We start from the raw sequence: 27,736 nt of genomic DNA, 5'->3' as shown, positions 1-27,736 counted from the left end.
AAAGTTATGTGCCCAGAATCATTGTTTTCTTAAGTTCAATAACTAAAAAGCGGAATCGGCAGACATTATGTAAAAAAAAAAAAAAAAAAAAAAAAAAAAAAGAAAGAAAGAGTCTTTAAAAATGACTTTAAAAAGTTTCATCAATGAAACTGACCTTCAGTATCAAGAACAGTAATGTATAAAATAAGATGAAATTTAAATACTGGACAGTTATGGCGCTAGACATTATCACGTGCATAAAGAGAATAAATCGGACGCGTCAACTTGGTATAGTGTTCTTTTTTTTTTCAATATGGAGGTGTGATTCCTTTTAGAATCAATGCAGCATATGCAACGAAACATGGTGCTTTGGAAGCCATGGTGGCCTGATCGGTAAGGCGTCGGTCTAGTAACCGAAGGATCCCTGATTCGATGTCAGCCGGATCCAAGATCCTCCGTGTTCGTTAATGGTGAATGGGGCAAATTAACTATGTCATGGTCACAAAGTCTTCCAAGTGAATCAATCCCTCCGGAGGTGCTGGATCAGAGATTGTTCGGCTTCTGGTCTGTATTTAAAAATCAGAGCTGTCTTCAAGGCCCCATTCAACTGGTTTAACCACAAATAGTGGTTACGTATCCGTTATTTGAAGAAAATGATTAAGGAAAAAATCATTTAACTTAAAAGCCACGCATTTCATCCGCCTTGTCCTCCCGCCTAAATTAAATTTCATAAATTAAATTATCTCATGTTTTGGTTTGGATGGTACATTTGGTTGGAGGACCTGGAGTGAAATATGATATGTACGATGATTTTCGGACTAAATTGATTTATTAACATTAATGTCTCAAATCTGGTAAAAATTCGTTCAAGCAGAAAAAACACTTCACATAAAAATGGCTGCAATTTTCATTATATTTGTGTAACATAATTAATAAAAATATACTGAAGTATTTTTGCATAAACTGCTTTGGTGGTTTAAACATTTTTTATTTTTCTTAAATTATGTCAAACCATCGAAGAAATGTTCATATAGTGTAGAGAAATAAATAAGAGAAAAATGCTTTATTTTTATACCTCAGCAGAAAAGCCTTCTACTAAGATGGCGACTAGTAGATTGAAGAGAACGTAATTGCCAAACGTCATCAATGCCACAAAATAAAGTGCTGCCCAATGGGAAGTCTTTTCCATGCCATTAAACAACACCACATTCCAATCTTCTTGTGTAAGTATCTACAGCAATAGAACAAGTCAAGATTAAGAATTTCTTTTTCTGACTAAGTATTAAAAGAACAACTTTGATGATCTCTTCGGATGTTTAGATTCAAAGACAAAAATGTTGTTGCTGATGTAGTATTGATTCAAAATAGTATAATTAAATTTCAATGCGAATAAAAAAAACTAGCAATTTAAAAAACAAACAAAACCAATTACTTTTTTATTTTTAAACATATCAAAAGCTCATAAACAAACACTAACTACTTCGGTAGTTAAATAAATTTTGTCTAGCAGTTTTTGTAGCTTAGTTTTTTGGTATTATTTCCATTCTTTTCGTTCACGCACGTTACGAAAAGTCCCGTTCTTCTCTTTTAATGTGCTATTGCTTTCAAATGCATAAATCAAAAAAATAAATAAATAAAATAAAAATTAAATAAAATAAAAAAAAAGTAAAAACATTAATTAAAAAAATCAATTAATTTTTTAATACCACAAAGTAGCGCAGCAACTAGGTAGATTTGTATTAGTTTTTTCTTCACTATGAAACATTAGAAGCATAAAACACAAATCTGAACCACACAAAGTGATTTATTTAAACAAACGGAGCAGAGGATAAGGTACCATCATATTTTATTCACTCTAAAAGCATATTAGTGCTCCCAAATGAACTCTTAGCATTTTGATCAACACAAGTAAGAATATTGTCACAAAGAGTAATAAAATAATAGTAATATTATTAATAATATTATTATTTGATTCTGACGAATGTCCAAAATAAAAAATAATTGGATTTTATCAGTTTGTTTATGTATATAAAAAGTCATTTATACCACCTAAAAAAGTTTATAATTTCAGTAATTCAAGATTTAAAAATGTCCAAACTTTTGAACTTTCTATACATCTATTGAAATTCACTTTTGAATATCCGAAAAGTTTTATGATAATCTAAAAACTTATACTTCAGAAACTTTCGCAAATGGACTTTTGCAATCAATTCTGAGCAAATTTCAAAGGTCAAACTTTGCGACTTTCTACTCCGAGGAAAGTGGTTTACTTACTTGAAACAGCCTTTAATAATGCTAAGAGAAAGCTACCGCACTTGAAAATTGAAATCATTTTCGATCAAACATGCATTTGCAATCACTACAACTTTTAATAAGTAGTATTTTGTGGTATACGAACATTGTTAGGTAACATCCATATGAATACTTACTTTTATTTACAAGCAGTTTTTCAACGAGCGTTTAATGTAGATTTTGTACAAATATTAAACGTGAAGAATGAACAAAGACTTGAAATTTTAAATCGATATAGCAAGGAGAAATAGATACAGCCGGACGTTACAATAGTTAACCAACCTTGTATCTTAAAAAAATATGATTATGCGAGAGGGGGAGAAAATAAAATTTATTGATTTTGTCTTCAATAGTTAGGAAACAGCTCTTTTACTGCAATCCTGAATCTCTATGCATTAAAATTGAATAGATACGCATGTTAGAGTCATTGTCCAAGGTATCTTGTCAATGTAAAGCCTAAAAAGTAATGAAAGAAAAAAAAATAAAGAAAGAAAAAAAAAAGAAAGAAAAAAAAGGCGAGAAGTCGAAAGGTCAGAGGGGATCAGGATACGTGCATAAAGACTTTTGGGAGGGGGATCGGTTACTAAGGTAATAATAACTTTTAACAAATGAATAAAAGGTTTAGTTGATGTTCTTGTAATGAAGAATTTATTTTCAGAAGTCTTTTAGGTAAATCGAAATGCATAAATATTTTGGCAGCTACGGTGCCTGCAACTTCTACTGTAAACAACATTGGATTTTCTTACAGTGTAAAGTAGGAAGTTTTTCATATCTAAAACACGTGCTTATAACTCTAAATTTTTTTCCCAAATTAACATTGATTTTCTTTTTTTTTGTATACAAAATGCTTGAAAGGAAATTGGTTTAAGCTAGCGGTTGTTGTTCTTATATTTCACTGAAAGATTTGCTTTGGCTTGCGGGGATTTGATGACAACTTCAATGTACCCATTTTTTTAATGAAAACTTAGAAAACAGTTTTGAAGTGAAACAGTTTATTATACAGAGAAACAATATCTTACTTGGAAAACTGTAACAATCGCCCACAACAAAGAGTCGAAATTTTTTCTATCACACTGCGTTATTCCATCGGGCATCTTTTTGCAAAACTTGCAACCGAACAAGTTCATACCTAAAATACTAAAGAAGAAATGCTACTTTAATTGAATAAATATTTTAAAAGTTTTAACACTAATATAATAACTTAAAAAAAGAGTGATTTGCTTCGGGTCATCTTACGTAAAAGCCCACAATTGAGGCAGTGAGAAGCAAAGTGATGTAAGTTGCAAAATTAAAAAGTTGGAGATAACCAGTACACATGGTAGGTGAACCTCTCTTCTGTCTTGGGACAAGAGATGGTACTAGCAGCCCTGGTAGTTCCTGCTATACAGCACAATTTAGAAAAAAAATTTCAATGAAAGCCTACCTAGGATGTTATCTTTAAACGCGTTTTACTCGAAACTTGAAAATGTCCGCTTACATCCCTTTGCTTCTCACTGCCTCAATTGTCCTTTACGTGACTGTTGATAAATATTTCATTAATATTAATAATTAAAAAAATGTACTGAACAAAATTTTTGGCTTAAGAACTCACCGATACGTTTGTGATTTTTGAACTGCAAATTTTTGTTTAATTTCCTTTTAAATTATTATTTTAATTCAATAAATAAACTGTCACGTGCGGTACAAAATGTCCGGTTTTTTAAAGGAAAGTCCTTTCAGTATGATTTCATGCTTCACAGCTTTCTTTAAAGTTAAGATTTAATGGGTTGCTGAATCATACGTAATCAGCTCAGTACTCATCATTTGAGTTGAATTTCTTTACTTCAGTTGATTGAGAAAACTGTATACAATATAGATTTCCTTTAGAGAAATACTAAACAATACCGAAAATGAAATTTCCAGCTAATATATGTTTAATACTGTTTTAAGTTTGTTGAAGACAATTCCAACTTATTACTGTTCAGATAACTACATCCTAACAAAATATCTAGGACTAACGTAAACAGTCAATGTGTCTCATTTAACACTTTAAGGACGACACGGCCGATTTCGGGCGGGTCAGATGAACGTCCTTTGAGGACGAGCTCGGGCGTTTACAGCCGGTAGAAGTATCTTCAGGGGGTGGATCGCATAAAAGGAAGGGACATAGTCGGGACCACCGGGGCGGGAAACTTTCGCGGGAGATCTTTATCAGCGATCCGCTAATGACCGCGGCGATTTTCTTTGAATTCACTCCTGCTCTGCTTAGAAGGGTATTGTGCGCGATTTCTACAAAAGAGAGGGAATCTTATGTTTTCTTTTATTTTTCTTCGGTAAAATGTTTCGCACAAACCTAAAACTCCCTTCTTCTTTTTTGTTTATGTACAGATACAAGTACTATTCCCTATCACATACAAATCGGAAAGAATACAATAATAGGCGAAGGAGTAGAAGCGTTTAGTATCTTTGTTCGGGTCGGGATCAATTAAATGTTTTAGTTTAATTGCGTTTCCTATACTTTTATTATGGAGAGAGCTTTCTCCATACATGCTTGCGATGTTATATAATTTCGTGTCAATCTTCAATGTGATTAGCTGCAAAATTGTATGGTGGGAAACTTTAGTCGTCTTTTTTTTCCGCAATAGATTTGCTGTTTTGTCATTTCTATTATTTAAAATTTTTGATAAACAAAACAATGCATTTCTTTTATTTACGTCGTTAATAATGAAAGTCTTTAAAAGATTTTTTTTCCCGCTTCTGGAAAGCATTTCCGACCCTACATTGCTATATGATTTCGAGTAGTCAGGATGTACCCTACCCCTCAAAGAAGTTCTGAAACGTTTAACTGAAACACCTTGTGTACATATATATATATATATATATATATATATATATATATATATATATATATTTATAAGCTAAAATCTCTGATCAAGTAACATACTGATGTCACCAATGATGAAACTCGCGATAAAATGAATACTTATGCCCCTACTTTTGTACGAAATCGTAGATTATAAATGATTAGCGGTAGGGCATTGTGTCATTATAGGAACTCCCAAAGTTCGGTATTTTATTTTACAACGGTAGTGTCCCGAAAAACTGTCCTATTCTACATTAAGCCATAACAGCGTAATTTTGTAAAAAAAAAAAAAAAAAAAAAAAAGAAAAAAAAAACTTTTTATTTATTGATCAGTTTTATAAGAGCGCGAGTCCCAACCTTTGTATGCAGTAGAGTAAAGAAACGTTTTTACACTCTCTTGCAAAGTAGGGAAATCTGACTTACGTTACTGTGAGCATCTGAGTTTGAGATACAGTTAGTTTAACACGTCAAATTTTAAGTTCAATGTCCCTGATAAAAAGGCAATTAGTCTCCGTCATACAATGACATGTTATTTTCTAATATATCATACGTACACAAAACTTTGGATTATAGCAGCAGTGCCGGTAAATTAATACAAAAACGTCAGTCAGTTTTGTTTGAAAAGTGCTTATCTTTGATTTTGCAGATCTTCGGAATAAAAGATGGAGAGGAGCGGGAATAAAAAGTTTTAAAAACGTCCATGTGTATGTTTCTTTAGTATTTTGGATTAATATGCTAAAAAATACTCTACATTTGCTGCAGAATTTCAGTAATCGTGTGTGTGTGTGTGCATAGCATTCCTAAATAGTCCTAGTTAAAAGATTTTATTCATCTGCTAATGAAAACAAAGCTCTTTAATTTAAAAATAATACTTAATTATTAAAGATTGCGATTAGCAGCATTAAATAATGAATTAGCAAAAAAAGAGTAAGTATATAAGTAAATACTACTTATTTCTTAAAATGAAAGTAAGACGAGAATGAAAATTGGACCGCAACCTTTGCGCGACTATTCAAATCTCTTTGTCTTATTGGAAGCGTACTTTTGTCTTCAATTTTGAATTTATTTTTAATGTCAATTACTGCACAACAAGAGCATAAAAATCTGTTCAACCCGTTCCTCCTAAAAAGGAAAATTCCTCATTTTAAAACTACAAAATAGTTTTTTAATCATATTAAAGTGGTGAAATTAAAAAAAAAAAGAAAGAAAGAAAAGAAAGGAAGTGAAAAAAAAAACAGAAAAAGAAATTTTGCTGCAAGCTCTGCCCATTCTTGAGCAAAGCGTCGGATGAGATAAGCAATCTTGCCATAAGGGGAATTCTCTTCCCTCCCAATTAGCTCACAATAGAGGAGCACAGCTTTTCCCGCGTAAAACCGAATGGCTTTTCTACTTCGGAAGAGTCGATTTTGAGATGCTGTTCCGAAAGTGACCTCCGTCTTTAGGGGGTAAGATCAGTGGATGAGCCATCGTCCTTAAAGAGTTAAGTTCAAGATGATCTACTACGTGTCACGCTGTGTTGATAGGAATCTCTACTATTAGTGTGTAGACACACTCTCAAGATCTGCATTTGTAATCCTTTGAAACTCAAACAGCGCATGCACTATCCAAAAACTATTCAATGAATTGAGTCACATTCTGAATTTGTAGAAAGAAATGGCGGTTATTTACAGGATATTATACTCCAGCCATCAACAGGAAAATGTGTTCAACGTCAAGGTAAATGCTCATTGATGTACCTAAATATTACTTTATCAAAAATATCAAAATAATCGAGGCAGGAAATATTTCGCTAGTAAAATCACCAGTTTTTCTGACTGACTCTATAGTTACATAAAGTAAGACGCAAACTGCTTTGTTTTGATTTTGTTTTTTAAAGTTAACTGTGGTATTGTTTGTAAAATACATTATTGCGCCATATTTCATATAAATCTTGCAAATGTAACTCTTATGAGAACAATATTAATGTAAGAAATCTACTTTTTCGTGTAATTACGAAAAAATGAAGCATGTTCGACATTTATACCAAAACAAATAAATAACTTCTTTGATATTTCTAAAAATGAAAATACAGCAATGATCTAAGAAGATGGTACGATACTGGTACTTCCCTTGCATTCCACTTTTGAGAGTACTCAAGAAGAAGTGTCTTTTTAGTTTTTTTCTGTTTTATTACGTAAATAAATCGTAAGTTGATTTTTTTTTATCAAATTAGAGGGTGTTCCAAAAGTCAGGACGAACTTCAAAGATGAAAAATTCGAAAGCGAATAAAGATAATGAGATCCGGTTTGCACTGAACGAATAGAAAAGAAACCGGGTTTTGTGTGGCAACGAAACAAAAATAGTTATGTTTTGACCAACAGATGGCGCTATAGTTTTTTATTTCCCCATAATTCTTGTATTACAGATGAACTAAGGCTTTCTCAACTATGGACAGCATTTTGATGCATACAAGCTTCGACTACCATTACCTGTTGCCGTTCTTTTTATATCCTTTGTTGCTTTCCATGATGCTACATCAGAAATCCGGCAGCGTCATCTGTTGGTTGCCAACAGAACTATTTTTGTTTCGTTGCCACACAAAACTCGGCTTCTTTTCCATCCGTTTAGTGCAAACCAAATCTTTTTTATCTTTGTTCGTTTTCGAATTATTCATTTTTAAAGTTCGTCCTGACTTTTGGATCCCTTGGCATATTTCAGCGAACTTTAGATCAGAAGATGCTCCCTATTTATGTTCATAATCCTCCCTCAAAGGAGCGCATGAGAAGTATTGAAGTATTTTTTCCAAAATAGCAAAGTATTTTGTTTAAAAAATTCAAAATATTCCACAAGACAAAGAGAAGACTATTTAAAAAAATTAACATTTTGACTGTGAGAAAGACATGTTACTTTTTCAAAAAACAAAGAAATAAAAACTTGCTCAAATGCACTACATTCGCACGCACACACACACACACACACACATCCATTCAGACATAAAACTTTTTAGTAGCTGAACTGTAGCTCCTTAAAAATAGCTCTATGTTTCAATTAGGCCTTATTTACTTCGAGGTCAAACAATTCAAAAGAATGAATTTACTAAAGTTATCTTTAAAAATATAGCTTTGTCTTGATTAAAAATTTATTTTTAAGCAAATCACATCAATGCCAGACACCCTTCAGTGCAAACATCCAGTCTTCCTCATTATCTCTTTGCAAAAGATACATCGCACAACGATCGTTCCCTCTGCCGCAGGAGAAACTCTGTCCTATCCTCTTCGAAGCAGAATAAAACTTAACGGAAGTTGACAGTTATATTCATTCATGTAGTAGTTTATGTCGAGATGAATGATTATTCATTTCCAAATAACGAGCGTTTACGTAGCGGAGCCGACACAAACTTGCTTCAATATTTAGCTTGCGAGCATAATAGTCGGAGGGATAGCAATTCGGAACAGTTCAGACAATCATTACTACTTTGTGTACGGATTTAAAGAAAATGGTATAAGTCAAAATACAGTTGCAATGTTTTGGAGTATTGCTGTATAGGTAACAGTTCGTTCAAAACTTTTAGAACCTTCTTTTTAGTACATTAAGAGTATTTTTATATTTTTGTTAGATATTTTTCAAAAGTACTTTGAAACGTAATACCATTGTTTTATTTTTAATTTTTTTCACGGAGTCCAATAAATATAAATGATTTTATAAAAGGGGCTGTCCGTAAATTGTTGAATGAATAATTTCACCAAATTTGTAAAAAGAATATTTAATTTTTGTTAAAACTTTTCGTTTGAAAGACGACATTATTACTTCTAATTAAATACAATTTAGAAATGGTAGTTTAATAACATTTAAATCAAGTCTTCATATTTCTTAAAATCGTAAGAAACATTCATTTGTTGAGTTTTTCCCGAAACAGAATGAAAAAAGTTGAACTGTATACTTACTACTTGTATCATTCACTCTACAAAGTGATGTAACACTTATTTTTCAGTATATTTGACCCTCTCCCTCTAGTCGCAAAGTGTCACACTTCACATTACTACTTCACCTCCCCTTGTCACATTCACCCCACGAAGTGATGTAAAACTTATTTTTCATTATATCTGACCCTCTCCCTCTAGTCACAAAGCGTCACACTTCACATTACTACTGCACCTCCCCTTGTCACTTCACCCCGCGAAGTGATGTAACACTCATTTTTCATTATATTTGCCCCTCTTCCTCTAGTCACAAAGTGTACATTTCACATTGCTACTGCACCTCCCTTTGTCACATTCACCCCACGAAGTGATTTAACACTCATTTAGTATATTTGACCCTCTCCCTCTAGTCACAAAGTGTCACACTTCACATTACTACTTCCCCTCCCCTTGTCACATTCACCCCACGAAGTGATGTAACACTTATTTTTCATTATATCTGACCCTCTCCCTCTAATCACAAAGTGCCACTCTTTGCATTAGTACTGCATCTCCCCTTATCACATTCACCCCGCGAAATGACGTAACACTCATTTTTCATTATATTTGACCCTCTCCCTCTAATCACAAAGTGGCACTCTTTACATTACTACTGCATCTCCACTTGTCACATTTTATATTTCATATCGATGTGAAAACTATTTTCATTTCAACCACGATGCGTGAGGTCACACTTCTTGTTCGTCTCTCCTTCGCTCCTTTTACAAAGTTTCACAATTTCACGAACCTCTTCCCCTCAAACCATGATATCATTTATGGACGCGCTCCAAGCAAAAAGAAAATACTTTTTAAAGTTTTACAGATGTGAGAAACATATCGGCAACTTACTATAGTAAAAACTTACAACTATGTACTTTTGCACAACTATGTCTGAAAAATATTTTCCTTCTTTAGGACAATTTCACTCATTTGTTTTACTATAAGGCTTACTAGAGGGAGAGCGGGGGGGGGGGGGGGAGCTTGACATTCTTTTCTACGGACTAGTGTTTATGACTGTGCTTCTACTAAGGACAATCCTCAATTTTATTTTAGGACATTTTTAATAATATTTAATGTTCAAAAATCTTAAAAGTGACATAAATAATGAGGTCGTTTCAAAAATTTTGAAAGTATTTTTTTCTGAAAGAGCACGCTTAAAAACATAGGATTTGATCATTTTTAAAATAAAAGTTTAATATTTAAAAAAAAATATTTTAATCTGTGCGCAGATTCAATTCCCTTTTATACGCTTCTGCGCATGACATCACAAGTGATGAAATGCCATTCACTGATACAATAAGCGCAGAGTGCAATTTTTGATTTGCTTCTCAGTCATCATAACCTGGACACGCGGTAGACCGCAAGCGTAAAAATTCACCGCGCCAGTGGAGTGCGCACCAAAGTTCATCACTTGTTACGTCATAAAGATCACGCCTTATTCGAAAAATCGGACATTTAAAAAAAATATTAAAAATTAAACGTTTTGAAAATAAAAGATTTTCCTTGCTCCATATTAATTTTTTTGCTTATTCTACCAACTTCAGGGACTAAAAGTAGTACTTTTATTTGATAGAAACAACGCCATTGTAAATATAGTTATTAATATTTAAAATATAAACTAAATCATGTTTTAAACTTAATAAAAAATTACAGCGACAACAAGAAACACGAAACCGATATACAAACCCAAATTTAATGTAAGAGTTCAGTCGAACCTCGTTCACGCGAAATCACTTAATGTGAAATATCACTTTACACGAAATGCGTATTTGGTTCCGTGAGTTAACAATCACTGAATAATTTATCACCTAAGATGAAAGCCGGATAGCGTGAAATGATTATCATGGTCCCGTTAATTTCGTGTTAACAATGTTCTGTACATCAATCTCTAGTATTGCCACTGTCTCATACTTGCTAATTTCAATTGTTAGAACTTTAAAGCAGTTATAGCGAATTTCAAGATGTATTCTAAGGTGCTTCTGGCAAGAAAAGCGGTCAAGGATTGCTTTAGGAGACTAAGAGGGGAAAAAAAAATGAAAAAAAAATTGATTTTTTATTTTAAGAAATAGAAGAGATTTTCCCCCTTTTCAAAAATTTACACTCAAGAGCCTTTATATTATGACCACCCTGCTAATAACATGTAAGACCAACTTTAGCCCTCAAAACTGCTAGCACCCGCCGTGGCATTGATTCTAAAAGGTGCTGATAGGTAGTCTGAGGTATCTGGTGCCAAGCGCTCACCAACTGTGGTCATGAAATTCCCTCAAATTACGACGGGGTAGCAGGGCAGCACGAATTTGGTTTTCCAAGTAGGACCATAGATGCTCTATTGGATTAATTTCAGGTGAGTTTAGGGACCAAGACATGACTTGAAAGTCACTGGAATGTTCCTCGAACCAATCCATGACGATTTGACCCTTATGAGGTGGTGCATTATCCTGTTGGTAAACACCATCGCCTGCAGGAAAAACTGTTGCCATGAATGGGTGAACCTTGTCTGCAACTATGTTCAAGTAGCTCACAGTGGTCAAGGATTGTTCTAAGGGGATAATGGGACCTAATGTGCTCCATGAAAACATTGCCTACACTATAATACCCCAGCCACCGCCTTGTATCCGTCCAACTGTGCATCCGAAAGCGAGGGATTCCTTTGGAAATCGGCGTATTCTCACACGCCTGTCGAGGTGATGGACCAAAAAACGTGATTCGTCAGACCATGCAACCTTCTTCCATTCCTCTAGTGTCCAATTCCGATGTTTCTTGGCCCATTGTAACCGCATCTGGCGATGACGTTTCGTCAGTGCAGGAACATGCTTCGGCCTCCAGCTGCGTAGGCCCATACGCAGCAATGTACACTGCACAGTGTGTTGAGAAACACTGTCAAGGTCACCTGTGTTGTAACTGGTGGTGATTTCGGCTGTTGTATCTCTTCGGTTACGGCGAACAATGCGTAGCAATCTCCGCTCTCCTCTGGAATCAATGCGCCGTGGACGACACACTGTTGTCTGGCGACTTGCAGTTTCACCATCCCTGCACAATTTTTGATACGTGCTCACAACAACTGCACGTGAACAGGGCACTATACGCGCCGTTTCTGAAATTGATGTTCCCAGTCGGCGAGCCATAACGATTTGACCTTTATCGAAGTCTGATAAATCAGACTTCGCTATAGCTGCTTTTCGCATTATGTTGCTAATCGCACTATTTTTAGAAAGACAATGCATACCCGCTTTATAAACTCCAATATCAACCGCGCACGCACAGTGGTTCTGGTCCTGGGCGAGACCATTTCTATAGATAGAGGATGGTCATAATGTAATGGCTCTTCGGTGTATATGTTTCCGGTCAACAGAACCCGAAAAACACGAAGATTAAAACATATAACAGTAAGGGTAACTGCAAGGGTCGAAAATGTTTTCGCCAGTTTTCTCGAAATGTGCTTTTTTGATGGTTAGGTACACTTTACTGAAGTTCTACTATTAGTACATGTTTGAAATTTGGCACAATTGTTTATACCACATGCTTCAAGTGAACCTAAAAGTTTTAGAAATTTTGTTGAATATTTTTTGTAAGAACCCAATTTGATGATGAACTTTTTGAACAGTTTTGAATGTTCAACTCTAAATTAAAAAAAAAGAAAAATCAATTGGTAAAAATAAATTGAAATGAGGTAAGCATCATCAGTTTCACTATTTTAAAGATACATATGAGGCAGTGAGAAGCAAAGGGATGCAAGTGGAAAAATTAAAAATTTGGAGATAACCAGTACACAAATGGTGGATGAACCCCTCATCTTTCTTGGGGTACCAGTGGCCCTGGTAGGTTCCGGTATACAGCTTGATTTAGAAAAAAAAAATCAATGAAAGCCTACCTAGGATCTGATCTTTAAACACGTTTTGCTCAAAACTTTAAAATGTCCACTTGCATCCATTTGCTTCTCACTGCCTCATATCAAATTTCAGGGTAACATTTTATGTCATCAGTGAAGAAAGTGTACCTAACTGTAATCCATCATTTTGTTCTCGAAAAACTATGTCTTAGTTCAGACAAGGTTTAAAAATACTTTTCAACAAGTGATAGTTTTTATTAACACTAACATGCTCCTAATAGTATCTAAAAACACTGGAAAAAATTTCACTTTTAAATAATTATTTTGTAAAAAGATAGGCAGGTTAATAATGTAACCGTTTTGCCCGAACTTGTCAAGTCGAGAACGTCTTGGTCCCCTTCAAGCATATCCCTTGAATAAATTCAAAGCTCATTAAACTAAAGCTTTAAAGAATTTTCTTCAAATTTTGGAAAAATATTTCTTTTTGAAGCGTTCATTCTACTTCAATTACTAATTAAAATGAGGGCTTCAAATAGGCAGTGGGTAAGGTATATTCGTAGCAGCTCAACTTATCGCCATTGACAGTAGACATACATTTGTTATTAAATTTACGAAATTAAAGGTAATGTTGCGTGCATGTTTGCTTTCCCTTTTTCTGTTGATCGAGTAGATTAATGGCAAACTAATTGCATGTACTGCTTAAAAAATCAATGCAGCACAAAGCTTTAACAATTTTGCACCATTAATTATTACGAAAACGAATGTCGAATAATGCCTCCATGTTTTCAAACGTGGCAGAAAATATATACTAATAATAAAACTGAAAGCCTGTCTGGATCTCTGTCTGTCTGTCTGGATGATTGTGACGCGTGTAGCGCCTAGATCGTTCGGCCGATTTTCATGAAATTTGGCACAGAATTAGTTTATAGCATGGGGGTGTGCACCTCAAAGCGATTTTTCGAAAATTCGATTTCGTTCTTTTTTTGTTAGTTTAACAGAAAGATAATTCTTGCTTTCATTCATTGCATTCATTCGCAGGGTTCCTGATCCAAAGTGCAAAATGCTGCAAAATTGTAATTGATTTGAAGAAATTGGGAACGGGAGATATTAATCGGAACAAGATCGCCCACTTTTTATTACGTCATATGAAGGTCGCTAAATACTGTTAACAACCTGTTGAGACAGAAGAACCGATGCTACTCAGCAGCGAAAACGATTGTTTCGAAGAAAGACAAAGAGTCTCCCGCCAAACAATCCGAAATAGGACATAGGCAAGTAAGTCTATATTCTGTTGACTGTTACGTTGTATGGATCGAAGAAAGTGGTTTTGCAGAGCATCGGGTTCAAAGTCAAAGTGATTGACGTCAACTACTGTTCATTGATGAGTTCCGATTCCGTTTACTTTGACACCAAATGAGTTTTGGTATAGCGATAAAGTGGCACTCCAAATAACCCCATTTTCGTTCTAGAAGGATCATATTACAGACGAGGTGATTTGATGGTATGAGTTAGGATCACCATATTCATGTATAAGGACCTGCATATCTTCCAGAATGGCGATTTGACGACCCAAAGGTATGCAGACAGGCCTCATGGCCTATCCTGAGGCCTCATGTCATATCTCGAACTGCAGCATTTGATGACTTCTTTCTGTTGAAGGTATAATAGTACCAGATTTCATAGAGCTTTCCACGAGAAAAACTTTTTGAAGTATTGCAATGCAACGTAGCATGTTCTCCTGACCTCAACTTGATAGAGCATGGTTGGATCGCAATTCTTCACGAGTGAAATAGTATTCCCTAATATCGTACCGAATACTCGCAACACTGGCTTCCGACAATTTTTAACAGTTCGGGAGACCACACGACATGCTAAACATCCTTTATCATAGCTCAATAATACGTATTCGTCATTTACATGTAACCACATTGTTGTCCCGAAAAATCATTTAATGTTCTTTGTACCGTTCGAAGGAATTCAAGTTTCCATACAAATGTATTTTGCATCTTTTTGTCATACTGCATTTTGTTACATGTGCATTCTCCATTCGTGCCCAACGGTTTCTTCACTTTTTTGCCTGCTGTTCAAAATTTTTCAACGGAGTAGTTGTGTTGTTGTATATCACACTAGCAATGTTAATTAAATGTGCAATAAAAGAATGGTTTAGGCCCCTTCCTCGTTTTGCCGACATTTAAAAATTCCTCCCATCTCAAGATACACTGTAAAAACGATTCAGAAACTTCATGGAAAATAATAGGCAGCTGATGTGCCCAATTTCTGTCAGTAACATATCTCACAAAAACCAGGAACGTTTTCCGCTAAAATTCAGTAACCTTCCCGATCCCAGTCATGCGTCTGGAACTTCAGAGTAATCTTAGGTAGGGGTAAAACAACAGCTCGGCACCTTCCTGATTAATCAAGGTAGTTCCAAAAGCAGTATCGCACGGCCAAAGCTAAAACAGAATTGCAACAAGTATCTCACGTCATCGCAATGCTTGCAAAGCTGCGTAGTCCATACTTACTCGCTCCCTATGGGAGCTTAATCAGTCTGGACGAGCCATAATCGAACGGAAGTTGATACACCTTATAAATACTCTTAGTTAATCTTTAAACTAGGAGCTGAAACTATTTTTTACAACAAAGAGAAGTCTGCATTCGGACAACTTGTAGCAATTCAGGAAACGTTTTGACAATGATACCTGATATTTCCAAGAAGTGAATAAAAACCATTGAAATCCCGAAACGTTACACGGAAATACTCAGTAACTTTTCGGAATTCTTTTACAGTGTAGATCAGAAGTTAAGAATGAAACTGAAAAACAAGTGGGAAGGGAATTTCATGTCGGTAAAAAGTAGGGGACACAAAAAAAAGTTTGTTTTGGTATTAAGATTAACTAAACGAAAACATTTAAATTCATTTTGTACCTACTCAAACATCGCTTTAGTTATAAAAGCGGACTTGCAAAAAAGCTACTTTTAGGGCCACATTTGTGACTAAATATAGAAAGTGAGTGTGAAACTCAAGCGAGGCCAAACACTTGTGTTCAGATTTGTATCAAGAGTTTTTTTTCCGAAAAACATCGGAATTGGATACATTTTTAAGACGCAGCACACCATGAAGAGTTGGATTCCAACTAGAAATTTTTAACTTTCCTGCTCTGTTCCACTTAATGAACTGTTATTGATAGAGACTATTATGTATCTGTCACTTTTACTCTAGTAGAATAACAACTCAGTACAGAGAAGTTCTTCAGAACACAATTTGTCGAAAGTTACAATGTACGCCTAAAACGTGTTTCGCCTAAAACGAGACCCTACAGCTAACAGTCAGCAATTATCAATATTTCCAAGCTTTATTAATGTATCGAGAGATAGTTTGCATCTTCTCTTTTCTCGCACCGCCGATTTCATTTAATGACTGATATTTGTCAAGTTGACTTTGGCAGCAGATATTAGTGTAATATTCAGAGACCTGAGAATTGAAAACATACGGGTTCAACTTGAATTCCGTCAATGTTTTCCCATATTTAGAACTAAAACTGTTAAAGTATACGTTACTTTAGTACAAAAATGACGCAAGGATTAAAATAATAACTTTTTCTTTTTTTTAAAAACTCTGATGCCATCAGGTTTAAATGAAAATGGAACAATAAATGAATATTTAAATTCATTAATTAATTAATGTATGAAGAAAAACGAATGACTGAGTAAAATAGTGAATAAATAAAAAAATAAGTGAATCGATGAATAAATAAGAGAATTACTAACTGAAGGAATGTAAATGAAACAATTAATAAATGAATACGTAAATGTTTTAGTAAATGATTGAGTGAGTAAACGAAATAAGCTATTTCACTTTGCCCCGCATGTACTCGACTAGTTCAACAAAATATTTTAAATACAAATAAGTTTAATATTAACTTAAAAAAAATATTGCACCGCATATTAGAACATCTCAATTCATATTTAAAATATTAATAACAAGAACTTTATCATTTTATAATGTCAGAAATAATTTTTGACTTGCAACAAATATTACAATATGAGTACCAATTTTTGAAAATTGCCTGTATTATCGCCGAGCATCTATCTTCGGCGGTATTTTTTTCCTCGCTGGAGTAGACTATACGTGCAACTACACTGTTAAAATATTACCAGATAAGTGGTTCTAAACGCATAGTAAATATTTCACCTATTCACTTTGCCCCGCTATTTCTCTTTGCCCCATATTCCCCTACTATATGATTTTGAGGAATAAAGCACTGCTTAAATTATAAAGTTAGCTACTTAAATCATAAAGTTGATTTATTTTAAGTTTCATTTACAAATCGCTAAGTAAAAAAAAATGAAACATTTTTACCTACACACACAAATAACATGTATGTAATTTATATTTCGATATTTTATTTGATATTTTAACAGCGTTATATCTATTTTAACAACCAATGATTTCCTCTCTATTTATAGAATAGAATAAATTTCCGAGTTCCGAAGTTTCTGAACTTAATTTTATCTGAAAGTAATTAATACTCTGAACTATCTAATTGTAGAAAGAAATTGATAGCTTTTTGATATCTATTGAAAACTTTGTCCATATTTTCTTAATAATACAATGCTAGAAAATAATTTATTGTTCGTGCAGACAGACAAAGTTGTAAATCTTGTTTCCTCTCTAAAATCAATGGGAGCTATCAATGTTTTTAAAAAATTACGTCTTTAAAAATTAATGAAAACATCTTAGGTATACAATACCAAGGTTGATCAATAGTTTCCAGAGATCTTTTGATCGTTACCTTTATCTGCTTTGCCCATGGAAATGGCGATAGAAAGTAACGATTGTCCTTTAATTTTTCTACGGTTGGAAAATAATCAATACTTTTGAAATCATTACTAATGATTAAGTATCCAATATTTTCCCAACTGTACATTGAGCAATGTGCAATAAATAAATAATTCTACGAAATGCAATAGTATGAAGTTCTTAATTAGTTCATTCTTCTTAAATATTCAGCTGCATTAACGATAGCTCCTACAATCCACAGAGAATGCCCCGAATTTAGTATGAAAAAAAAAAAGGATGTAAATGATAGGGAATGTAAAAGATAATTAGATAACTTGGTATAATGTTCAATTTCGCAAAACATTGTAGACACGTAATTTTTAATTTTGTACAATTTTGAGCATTTCTTACGTTGTGTTACTATTTTTTACGCTTCAGCACAAAAGGTAATAATTTATTTCTTATTTTTCACATTGAATGTTCAGCGCAGCGTGTTCAAGGGTTTTCGCTCCTTTTTTAAATTTCAAAGACCGGGTTTTTGAAAAAAAAGTCTTTCATTCTGGATTTGACTCGAAAAGAAAAAGTTTTTCCGATGGATGTGGGAAAACTACTTTTTGAAGAACGTAAAACTATTTAAAGAAATAAATCGATCATTGCGGGAAAACGATGGATGCGAGATCAATGGATCGAGGGTTATCAGTAGAAGTCTTCCGACGAGCTTTTGATAACTTCGAGTGCATGACATCTCTGAAAGGCTCATTTTAACCTCAAAATGTCACAGTCCATGGCCCCAATAAATGGCGCTGACGCTTAGCGGGCCTTGATAATTTTTCTGTGTTAAACTGATACAGTTCATGCATCCACCACAACGTTTCAAAGTTTGTTTATTTTTGATTGGACGTCGCCTATTTTGACCGCAAGAGGTGCTGAACGGAACCCCTGCATCCACCAATCAATGGCAACATAGTGGAAACAAGGGTTCCCTATAGCGCCTTCTTTGTTGCTATGATTTTCGGCGATTGTCACGGCCAATAAGAATTTAGCGGGGCTATGCACAGTCAAACAAAGACCGGTAACAGTGCCATCACCTGAAGAAGTTCACAAATGTGCTTCCACTAGTGGATACTGTGCTCCACTCCAGGCATTTCGAACAAAAGCATTTGATATTTCGGATTAATTCGCAACTCCAATAAACTACAGGGGGCGCTGGAACCACTGTCTAATGGCGGATGAAAAAGGTAAAACAAACAAATGCAGTAACTTATAACTTGCTTTGACGCCTAGTGAATGACAGTAATATTTCATCGTGTTTGTGGGAAGCTTTCTTTTCTATTCTTCTGAAATTACATTATACCTCAAACTGTCTGAAGTCTGTAATTTACCTCAAAGAATGGTAATGTCCCTCGTGATCCCTCTTGGAATGGAATGTTTTACCTTTTTCGGTAGTGTTTTTAATCACCGCAAGGTAGCGTATTCAAGCTTTAGAGTTGCAAATTAGAGTGAGCAATGCAGCTAAAAAATCAGATTTTCATCAGTAGCAGTTTCGAATATTTTCCATAGATGGCAATATGAACAAGTCAATTTTGACTACCTTTTTGCTTTATGTTAAAACTGACAGAGCAATAGACATTTGGTAATGCAAGGGCAGCACTCTTTACCTGAAGATGAAGATGAATAAGATGAGTAGCGCAAAGAAGACGGCCACGTTGTCGACGGTCCTGAGCATGATGATTAGCTGCCTACGCAGAGCCGGCATGAAGCGGACCAGCTTCAGGATTCTTAAGAGACGAAAAGTCCGTAAAACAGAAAGGCCGCTGCCGCTGCTTTGACAAAGCTCCACCAAACTAATGAGAAAAGAGTGTTTCAGTTTTTATTCTCTATTTACAATTTGTTAATGTTTGAGTTTGCTGTTATTTTTATGTTGTTGAAAAAAAAACTTTAAAAATGTATCAACCGTTTTTAGGCACAGAAAATGGAAGAATACGGTATCAAAATATCATATGAGGTAGTGAGAAGTAATGGAATGCAAGTGGCAAAATTCAAAATTTGGAGATAACCAGTACACGTTGTAGGTGAACCTGTCTTGGGGAAAGATATGGTACTAAGGTGCTGCTGAACAGCATGATTTAGAAAAAAAGTTCAATGAAAGTCTACCTAGAAGCTAATCTTTAAACGTGCTTTACTCAAAACTTGAAAATGTCCGCTAGCATCCATTTGCTTCTCACTGCCTCATATTGAATATCATAAATAATAACACTACACACACACACACACACACATATATATATATATATATATATATATATATATATATATATATATATATATATATATATATTGAACACATTTTACAGTTTATTTAAAAGTTTAAAGCTTATTCTGGCAACACTTTACTTTTTGTTTTGTTTTTTTAAAATGTTTTAAATGTGATAGACGTCAGTATCAGTGTCCGTTAAAACTTCAAGTTACAGGCTTCTTCTTGTAACAACAATAAAAAACAATAAACTACAGAAAAGTTTGTTTGAGCATAATGATTTGGCCACCCTATGTAAAGCAATTCTATAGATTACGGCTTTCTCATTACTTGTCTCTATAGGGTGGTGCTGAGAAGTAATATTATTTGTTAAAAGCATCCAATATTCATTTACAGTGATAAAAGTTAGTTCATTATTAGTTTAATGATTCTTATTTTAAATTGTTCTCAGTTAATAATTCTAAGCTGAAAGTATTCGATCATTTTCTTTAAATTTGTGCAATATACAATTTCTTTAAATTTGTGCAAAAAATGAAGCATTTAATAATTAATTAATTACTCATTTAAAAAAATTAATAAAGGTAAGAAGAAAAGAAAACTTCTTTCGTTTCTAAATTTTTCCAATTGCTACTACTTTCTGATAGATTTAAATAAAAAAAATGAACAAATTTTAAGTAAAACTGATAGTTTAACTTTATCGATATTAGAGCTTCTTGATTGAAAAAGAAAAACAAACAGCTCGTTAAGTTTAATAAAATTTCCCAACTATTGAAAATTTACAACCATTCTACAAAATAACCAATAAAGATGGAGAAATTCTTCGTTAAGAGAGATTAGAAAGTATTTTATAATTAAAAAAAATACATAATAATCTGAACAGCAAGTTCCTAATTATCCAAATGTATTTAATGAGTGCTCAGATCATATTGTGTAGCATCCAATAACTACTTAATCTTGAAGCAAACCGCTAATTTCTTGAAGAATTAATTGAAGAACACGTAAATAGTTTCTTAACCACAAGTTGCTACAAAATGCGAAAAAGCTTAGTGCGGTGCATTTTAATGAATATCAGTTTCTAAATTATACATTTAGAAAGCAAGAAAAATATTTTTAATTGACATTGGAAATCAGAAAACAAGTTCATTTCTTAACTATTAAAATATTTTAACTTATCAAATACTTCCTTAACATGAAGTTCACAAAAGAAGTTAAGAAATATAAAAACTATTTTTATGCATAATGTAAATAAAAAAAAGGTACATACATTTTAAAGCATTGTATATTAGTTAACAATTTCTTAAACATTGGACAAAATAAACTAAAAAATTATACTTTATTCAACAGTAATTAAATTAATCATTCGTTTATACGCAAACAATGTACTGGAATGTAAAAAAATGCTTTTTACTAAAAACGAAATAAAAAATACAGTATATAGGTTATCCGAAAAATTCTTGACACATGTTAAAAATTCATTAAAAAAAAAAAAAAAAGCAACAAACTGCAGTGCGAATATGTAGTTTGGACCAGTAGTTCCCATGTTCAAAAGTGTTTTATGACATTATAAAAAAAAGAGAAAATTGTAATTATAAATAACTTACATTGACAGCTGTATTGTCGCAGCAGAAAAACAAATGTCATGTGAGGTGTTTAGTTTAATAACTTTATTAAACAGAAAGCAATTCCTTACATTATCAGAGTTCAATGTCGGCACTGCTGTTGGTCGAACCACACCTAAACGGCATTCAAGTTCATCCGATGTTCACAAGCGGTGCAAGCATTGAACTCTAGTAATGAGGGGCATACTGCCGTGCTAAGTATAAAGTCGTATCTGCACTTTTTATCAAGATTGATTTACGGCCACTAAGTAATTATTTGTCACTTATTTTACCTAAATACAATGTTTAATGGTCATTTGTGAAAGGGAAATGTTTAAAAAAAAGATCTGAAAAAGTTACATCCATATCAAGTACAGTGTGTTCCAAAAATGACTGATACATTTGAAAAATCAATAAAAACTAAACGGGCAGCGACAGAAATATACCATTTGTTGCATAATACTTGGGACAACACAAATTTTTCAGACAAAGAAACTTTTAAAATTAGTTACAACGTGCCTCAACAGATGGCGCTTCCGGCATTTTAAAAGGTATAAAAGACAACAGAGTGTGTAAGATCGCAAAAATACTGGTATATTTGAAGAATCAATTCTGCCCGTTTAGTTTTTATTGATTTTCCAAATATACGAGATAGTTTTGAGACCGTACAGACTGCGTTGTCTTTTATACATTTCAAAATGCCTACAGCGCCATCTGTTGAGGGACATTGTAACTAGTTTTGAAAGTTTGTTTGTCTGAAAAATTTCTGTTGTCCCAAGCATAATGCAACAAATGGTATATTTTTGTCGCTTCCCATTTTGCTTTTATTGATTTTTCAACTGTATCAGTCACTTTTGGAACACCCTGTACATTGAATTGCACGACTGTAAACGGCAATTTTTCATTTTGAACTCAGATGCAGATACAATTTTTGAGCTTAGCACGGCAGTAAATTGCTTTCTGTTAAGCAAAACGATTACATACCTCACGTGACATTGTTTATTTGACTCTGATGTCAATGTTAAATACACATAATTAACATTGAAATCACTACACTTTTCTCTTTTTTTCCTTTTTCTTTCGATGACATAAAAAAATTCGTGAACCTGTGAAGTATTTTGGCGCAAATCTCGTATGCACACGACAATTTGTTGCTTCTCTATGAATTTTTGAAATGCGTCAAGAACTTTTCGGACATCTTGTATATTTTTTGAAGGATGATTTTATTTTAGCTTTTTTTGTGACCTTGATAAAGAGCTTCCTTGATCCAACATGCAACTGCTTTACCTGAGAACTACGATAACGCTGTCGAAAACGTTGAAACCGCTGCTGATGTAGGAGCAAAATCCTTCCGCAAACATCTTGAGGATCATCTCCAGAAAAAAGACTGCAGTAAAGATGACGTTGCTAATTTCTACTGCTAGAGTTAACTCTTCGGGCTGCAATGAGGAGAAAGAAAACGAAAACTTCAGTTCCAATAAATGTATGTTAATTAGTTAGCAAGTAAGCAAGTTATTTAGTTATGCTTATAATAAGTTAGCAGGTTATGCAGTTATGCTTATAACAAGTTAGCAAGTCATGCAGTAATGCTTTCAAAAAGTCAACAAGTTATGCTTAGTTCCTAGCAAGCAAGTTGTAATTCATCAGAAATTAAAGCATCAGAATTTCCTCTTTAGTCAATGGTTTTAAGGTGTCTCTCTGGTTGTGGATGAATTTCTCTTATCCAGTTCTTTTTTCCTCCAGGACTTTTTAAACCCATTCACGGTTTTTAATTTTGCTGTTTAAAATATTTTCTTGTGAGTGCTAGTACTAACTTGTAACATAGTATCAAATATGTTAGCCGAAATAACTTTTTTCGTATAATAACAGTTGCCACAAGGATTAAATTTGTACTATCTCATCTCCCCAATAAGTTTTACATTGTTTTAATATAAGTGCTTAAACTCTCAAGTAAAATTTTAATTTTCAAACTACAATTAATTTAAAAAAAGTTGATTTGAATCTCTTATGTATAGTTCTGATGTTTTGTTTCCAAGCAAAATGTTATTTTTTATTGCGCGCATTACTTCTTTCGTATCGATTTCGCATGAACTAGTTGAACTTTTTTTCAAATGCAGAAACTTTGATTTGTGTCTAAATTCTTTGCAGATCAGCCAGATGAGGAATTCCGGATTGGCAAGGGAAAAATAACAAATAAATGCTATAATTTTGGTTTGTTGACAAAATATGCGTCACATCCTGTTTAAATGATTTGGGCGCTTATGAGACTCAGATTAGAAGGATATTGTCTCACAACACTGTAAAAACGATTCAGAAACGTTCCTGGAAAATAATGGGCAGCTGATGTGTCTAATTTCTGCCAGTAACATATCTTGCGAAAACCAGGAACCTTTTCCACTAAGTATAAGCAATCTTTCAGAAGAATATGGAGATCTCACCGTTTAAAGCCTTCCAAGGAAAACTCCAGAAGCATTAACGTAACCACGTCCTAAACACTAGGACACAATTGCAGGTAAGAGCCATGCAGCGACTTTTTCGCTCTCATTAGTAGCTTAGTCAACCTGGGCGGGCCGTGAACGAACTTATGACGATACACTTAATAAATACACTCAGTTATTCTTTAAAATGGTAGATAAAAATATTTTTCACATCAACTTGAAGCAATTCAGGAAACATTTTTGCAAAGAATGGTTCCTGAATAAGAAGATTTTACGGGGAATTGGGTGAAAACTCGTGAAATCCCGCAACGTTCCATGGAAATAACCAGTAACGTTTCGGAAATTTTTTCCAGTGCATAAACTAAATCTAACTGAATTATGCCATTTTTTCTAATGATTTCAAATCAAGCAAAGTAAAATTACCTGATTGTGATACTCTATCCCCATGCTGAGAGTGTTGACTAGGATAGCTGTGAGGATGCCTCTTTGAAAATACGTATGATCGGTGAAGGATTTGACTTTGGCCTGTTGCTCCTTCCACCAACGACAGAAGCGACTCTGACCATTCTTTCCCATACCGAGGCCGTAATCCAAATCAGACTCGCTATCTGACCATTCAGTGTTGAGGCGCGAATCTTCGGTTTCATTCTCGTGGTAAAACATTAGCTGCGGAGCTGATGAATGCTTTGCACCTGAAAAAAAAGGTTAAATAAGAGTAAAGTATACTATCACATATGATGGAACATTTTTTTTTAGAGTGATGAAATCTAATGATATCTTACAAAGCTGAATTAGTATCTGTAACTAGGACGTACAGGCCACTATGTCACAAAGACTACACTTTCTATCAGGTCGTAAAATCTTTTTATCATCATGTCTAACCTCCCTCCCTTCAAAAAATATACCGATTAATGTTTCATTTACTTTTATCTTTTTGGAATTTTGTTTATTTTAACTCTAGTTCAAATGCGTAGCCGTATTTTCACTTTAATATTTCCTTTAGTAATTCTCAGCCGAGTTGTAGCAATGGGGTCGTTTCCAAAATTTTTAAAGTATTTTTTTCTGAAAGAGCATGCTTAAAAACATAGGATTTAACCCTTTTCTAAATAATTTGACAAAGTTTAATATTTTTTAACAATTATTTTAATCGGCGCGCAGATTGAAATTCATATTTTACCCTTCTGCACACGACATTACAAATGATGAAATGCCATTCACTGATACCATTAGCGCTCAGCACAAACTATCATAACCTGGAAACACAGTTGGCAGCAAAGCGTAAACATTTAGTGCGCCAATGAAGTAGCGAGCCAATGTTCGTCACTTGTGACGTCATAAAGACCACGCCTTATTTCCAAAATCGGACATTTAAAAAAATAAACAAAAAATAACTGTTTAAGAATAAAAAAAATTTCTGGCTCCTTGTTATTTGTTTTGCTCATTCTATCAGTTTCTGTGGCTAAAATTAGTACTTTTGACAGAAGGAAATAACGACATTTGCACGCAATAGAGAGCGTTCTTTCTGTTCCTCTTTTATATTTTCAAAACTGACGCTGTTAACTTTCATCCGGTTAAGTTATAACTGGCAGGTAAGAAGGGTACGAAGGTTTAAAATAGAAATAAAATAAAATATTGTTTTTATTGAGTACTTTGTACACTTTTAGGAATTGGACAGTCCCTTATGCCTCTAAGTGCATTATAAAACGTTGATTAATATAGCTCTTTGATATTGATTCTGAAAAAATGGAAATAGTACTCTTTACCTGTAATGTAGTAGAAAGGCGATATGACGCTTGAATTTTAAAACTTAATATTCTGTCACTTGCCAAATATCATTCTCTTCAGAAATAAACGAATTTCTTTAATTTTAACCTGTTTTTCCCAAATAGTTTGATGACTTCCAGAAAATCAAGGGCAAAATCAAGTTACAGAGCAAAAAATCTCCTTTTGTTACATACTGTAATTTCAATAAACTTGTTATCTGCATACAATATTTAGGGTTTACTTTTATCTTTTGAATGTCTAGTAAACTTTTTGGTAAATAATTTAAAATTTCTTTTTTTTTTTAAACCATGAAATAGGTCTATAAGAAAGGTGACTATTTGATGTCCTTTCGTTACCAAAATACTACATCTCAGTGAATTCACCAAGAACCTATTGCGTATGGAAACTAATATTTTTTATGCAAATCAGAATTAAAACCATCGTTAAGGAGGCATAGTTATAATTTTAAAGGATATTTAATGTATATGGTTTTTAATGGTAACGGAAGGACAAAAAAATACGGTAACGGAAGGACATTCAACTATGAGCTGATACAGGGTAAAATTTTAGAATGCTATTAGAAAACAAACTATTGTTTAAAGTTAGTCACATTTAAAACTTATATAAGTAATATTTGTACAAAAATTATGTGTGATTTTATTTAAAAAATAAACTTTTATTTTTTTATTTAAAAAAAATGTTTCGTTATTTTATTTCTTCTATTGTATGTGATAAAATCATGAAAACTACGCTTAAAAATTATATTATAAGCATGTGAAAATCATTTTTGTATGACATATTTGTGATATGACAAGCCAATTCAAGCAGAAACATATGAAACTGCTTTCAAATTTGTTGCCACAAGTCACAGGAAGCGACTGTTGAGAGCATTGATTTAACCGTTAAACGCACTGCGAAGAGATCAGTAAATTCATAGATCGACTTTCAAAAAGATGGAGAAAAAATGATCCAAAAAGATCCATTCTCATCCTGACACACACAACATATGCACTATTTGAATCCTGTAACAAGTTATGTTATTGAATATAGTTTGTATTTCAACAAATCGAATGAGATTTCACTTCAAAGTCAACAGACTCTCAGTTACAAATAAAGTTAAAAATGAAGATACTGCTGAATATGAAAAACACCAAATCATAAGAATATGCCAAAGGATTCATTTATGTTTGAAAATTTTTGTTAATTGGATGGAGGGGAAAGAAATTACTAAAGAGCAATGTTGGACAGGTACTTCATATAGAAGATGAAGGAATAGAAATAACTTGTTTGAGAATGCATAATAATGTGGGAATGATCTTCGTGCACTGTAAAAAAAAATCAGAAACATTACTGACTATTTCCGTATAACCTTTCGGGATTTCAATGGTTTTTATCCACTTCCTGGAAAGATCAAGTAACATTGAAAAAAAGTTTTCTGAATTGCTACAAGTTGCATGAAAGCAGACTCTTCTCTGCTGTAAAAAATATTTTTAGCTTCCAGTTTAAATATTAATGGAGAGTATTTATAAGGTGTATCGGCTTCAGTTCAGCTGCGGCTCGTCCATGCTGATTAAACTCAAAAAAGGGAGCGAATAAGTATGGACATCATAGCTTTGCAAGAATTGCACCGACAGTAAGATGCATGATACTTATTAGCAATTCTAGCTTAGCTTTGGTCATATTTGCGGTACTGCTTTTGTCACTGTCTTGATAAATCAGGAAGTTGCCAAGCTGTAATATTATCCCTACTCAAGATAACTTTGAACTTCCAGTGGCACAAAGGCTTTAAACGGGAAGATTTCTGGATTTTTCAGGAAGGTTACTGAATTTTAGCGGAAAACTTTCCTGGTTTTTGCGAGATATGTTACTGGCAGAAAGTGGGCACATCAGCTGCCTATTATTTTCCAGGAATGTTTCTGAATCGTTTTTACAATGTGTTTGCTGAGAAAGAAGATTAATAATCTAGTGATTATGATAAAATTATTGAGTATTTAAAGAATTCAAAATTGTAACAGATGGCTC

General features: G+C 33.6%; 1 protein-coding gene across 1 annotated transcript in view; it reads right to left on the bottom strand.

Annotated features, from left to right (window-relative positions):
* LOC129228527 (voltage-dependent T-type calcium channel subunit alpha-1H-like) overlaps positions 1-27,736 on the bottom strand; it is a gene marked incomplete at its 5' end in the record, with an annotated part of 211,680 nt that overhangs the window by 96,977 nt on the left and 86,967 nt on the right. The window contains 5 exons of the mRNA XM_054863207.1: positions 1,055-1,210; positions 3,291-3,408; positions 19,319-19,504; positions 22,800-22,951; positions 24,374-24,642. Coding sequence (XP_054719182.1) covers positions 1,055-1,210; positions 3,291-3,408; positions 19,319-19,504; positions 22,800-22,951; positions 24,374-24,642 — 881 coding nt within the window. The remainder of the gene's footprint in view (positions 1-1,054; positions 1,211-3,290; positions 3,409-19,318; positions 19,505-22,799; positions 22,952-24,373; positions 24,643-27,736) is intronic.

This window comes from Uloborus diversus, chromosome 8 (assembly GCF_026930045.1).
Source record: "Uloborus diversus isolate 005 chromosome 8, Udiv.v.3.1, whole genome shotgun sequence".
Lineage (NCBI taxonomy): Eukaryota > Metazoa > Arthropoda > Arachnida > Araneae > Uloboridae > Uloborus > Uloborus diversus.
The sequence above is the reverse complement of the archived record's forward strand: the minus strand, read 5'-3'. Positions and strand labels throughout refer to the sequence as shown.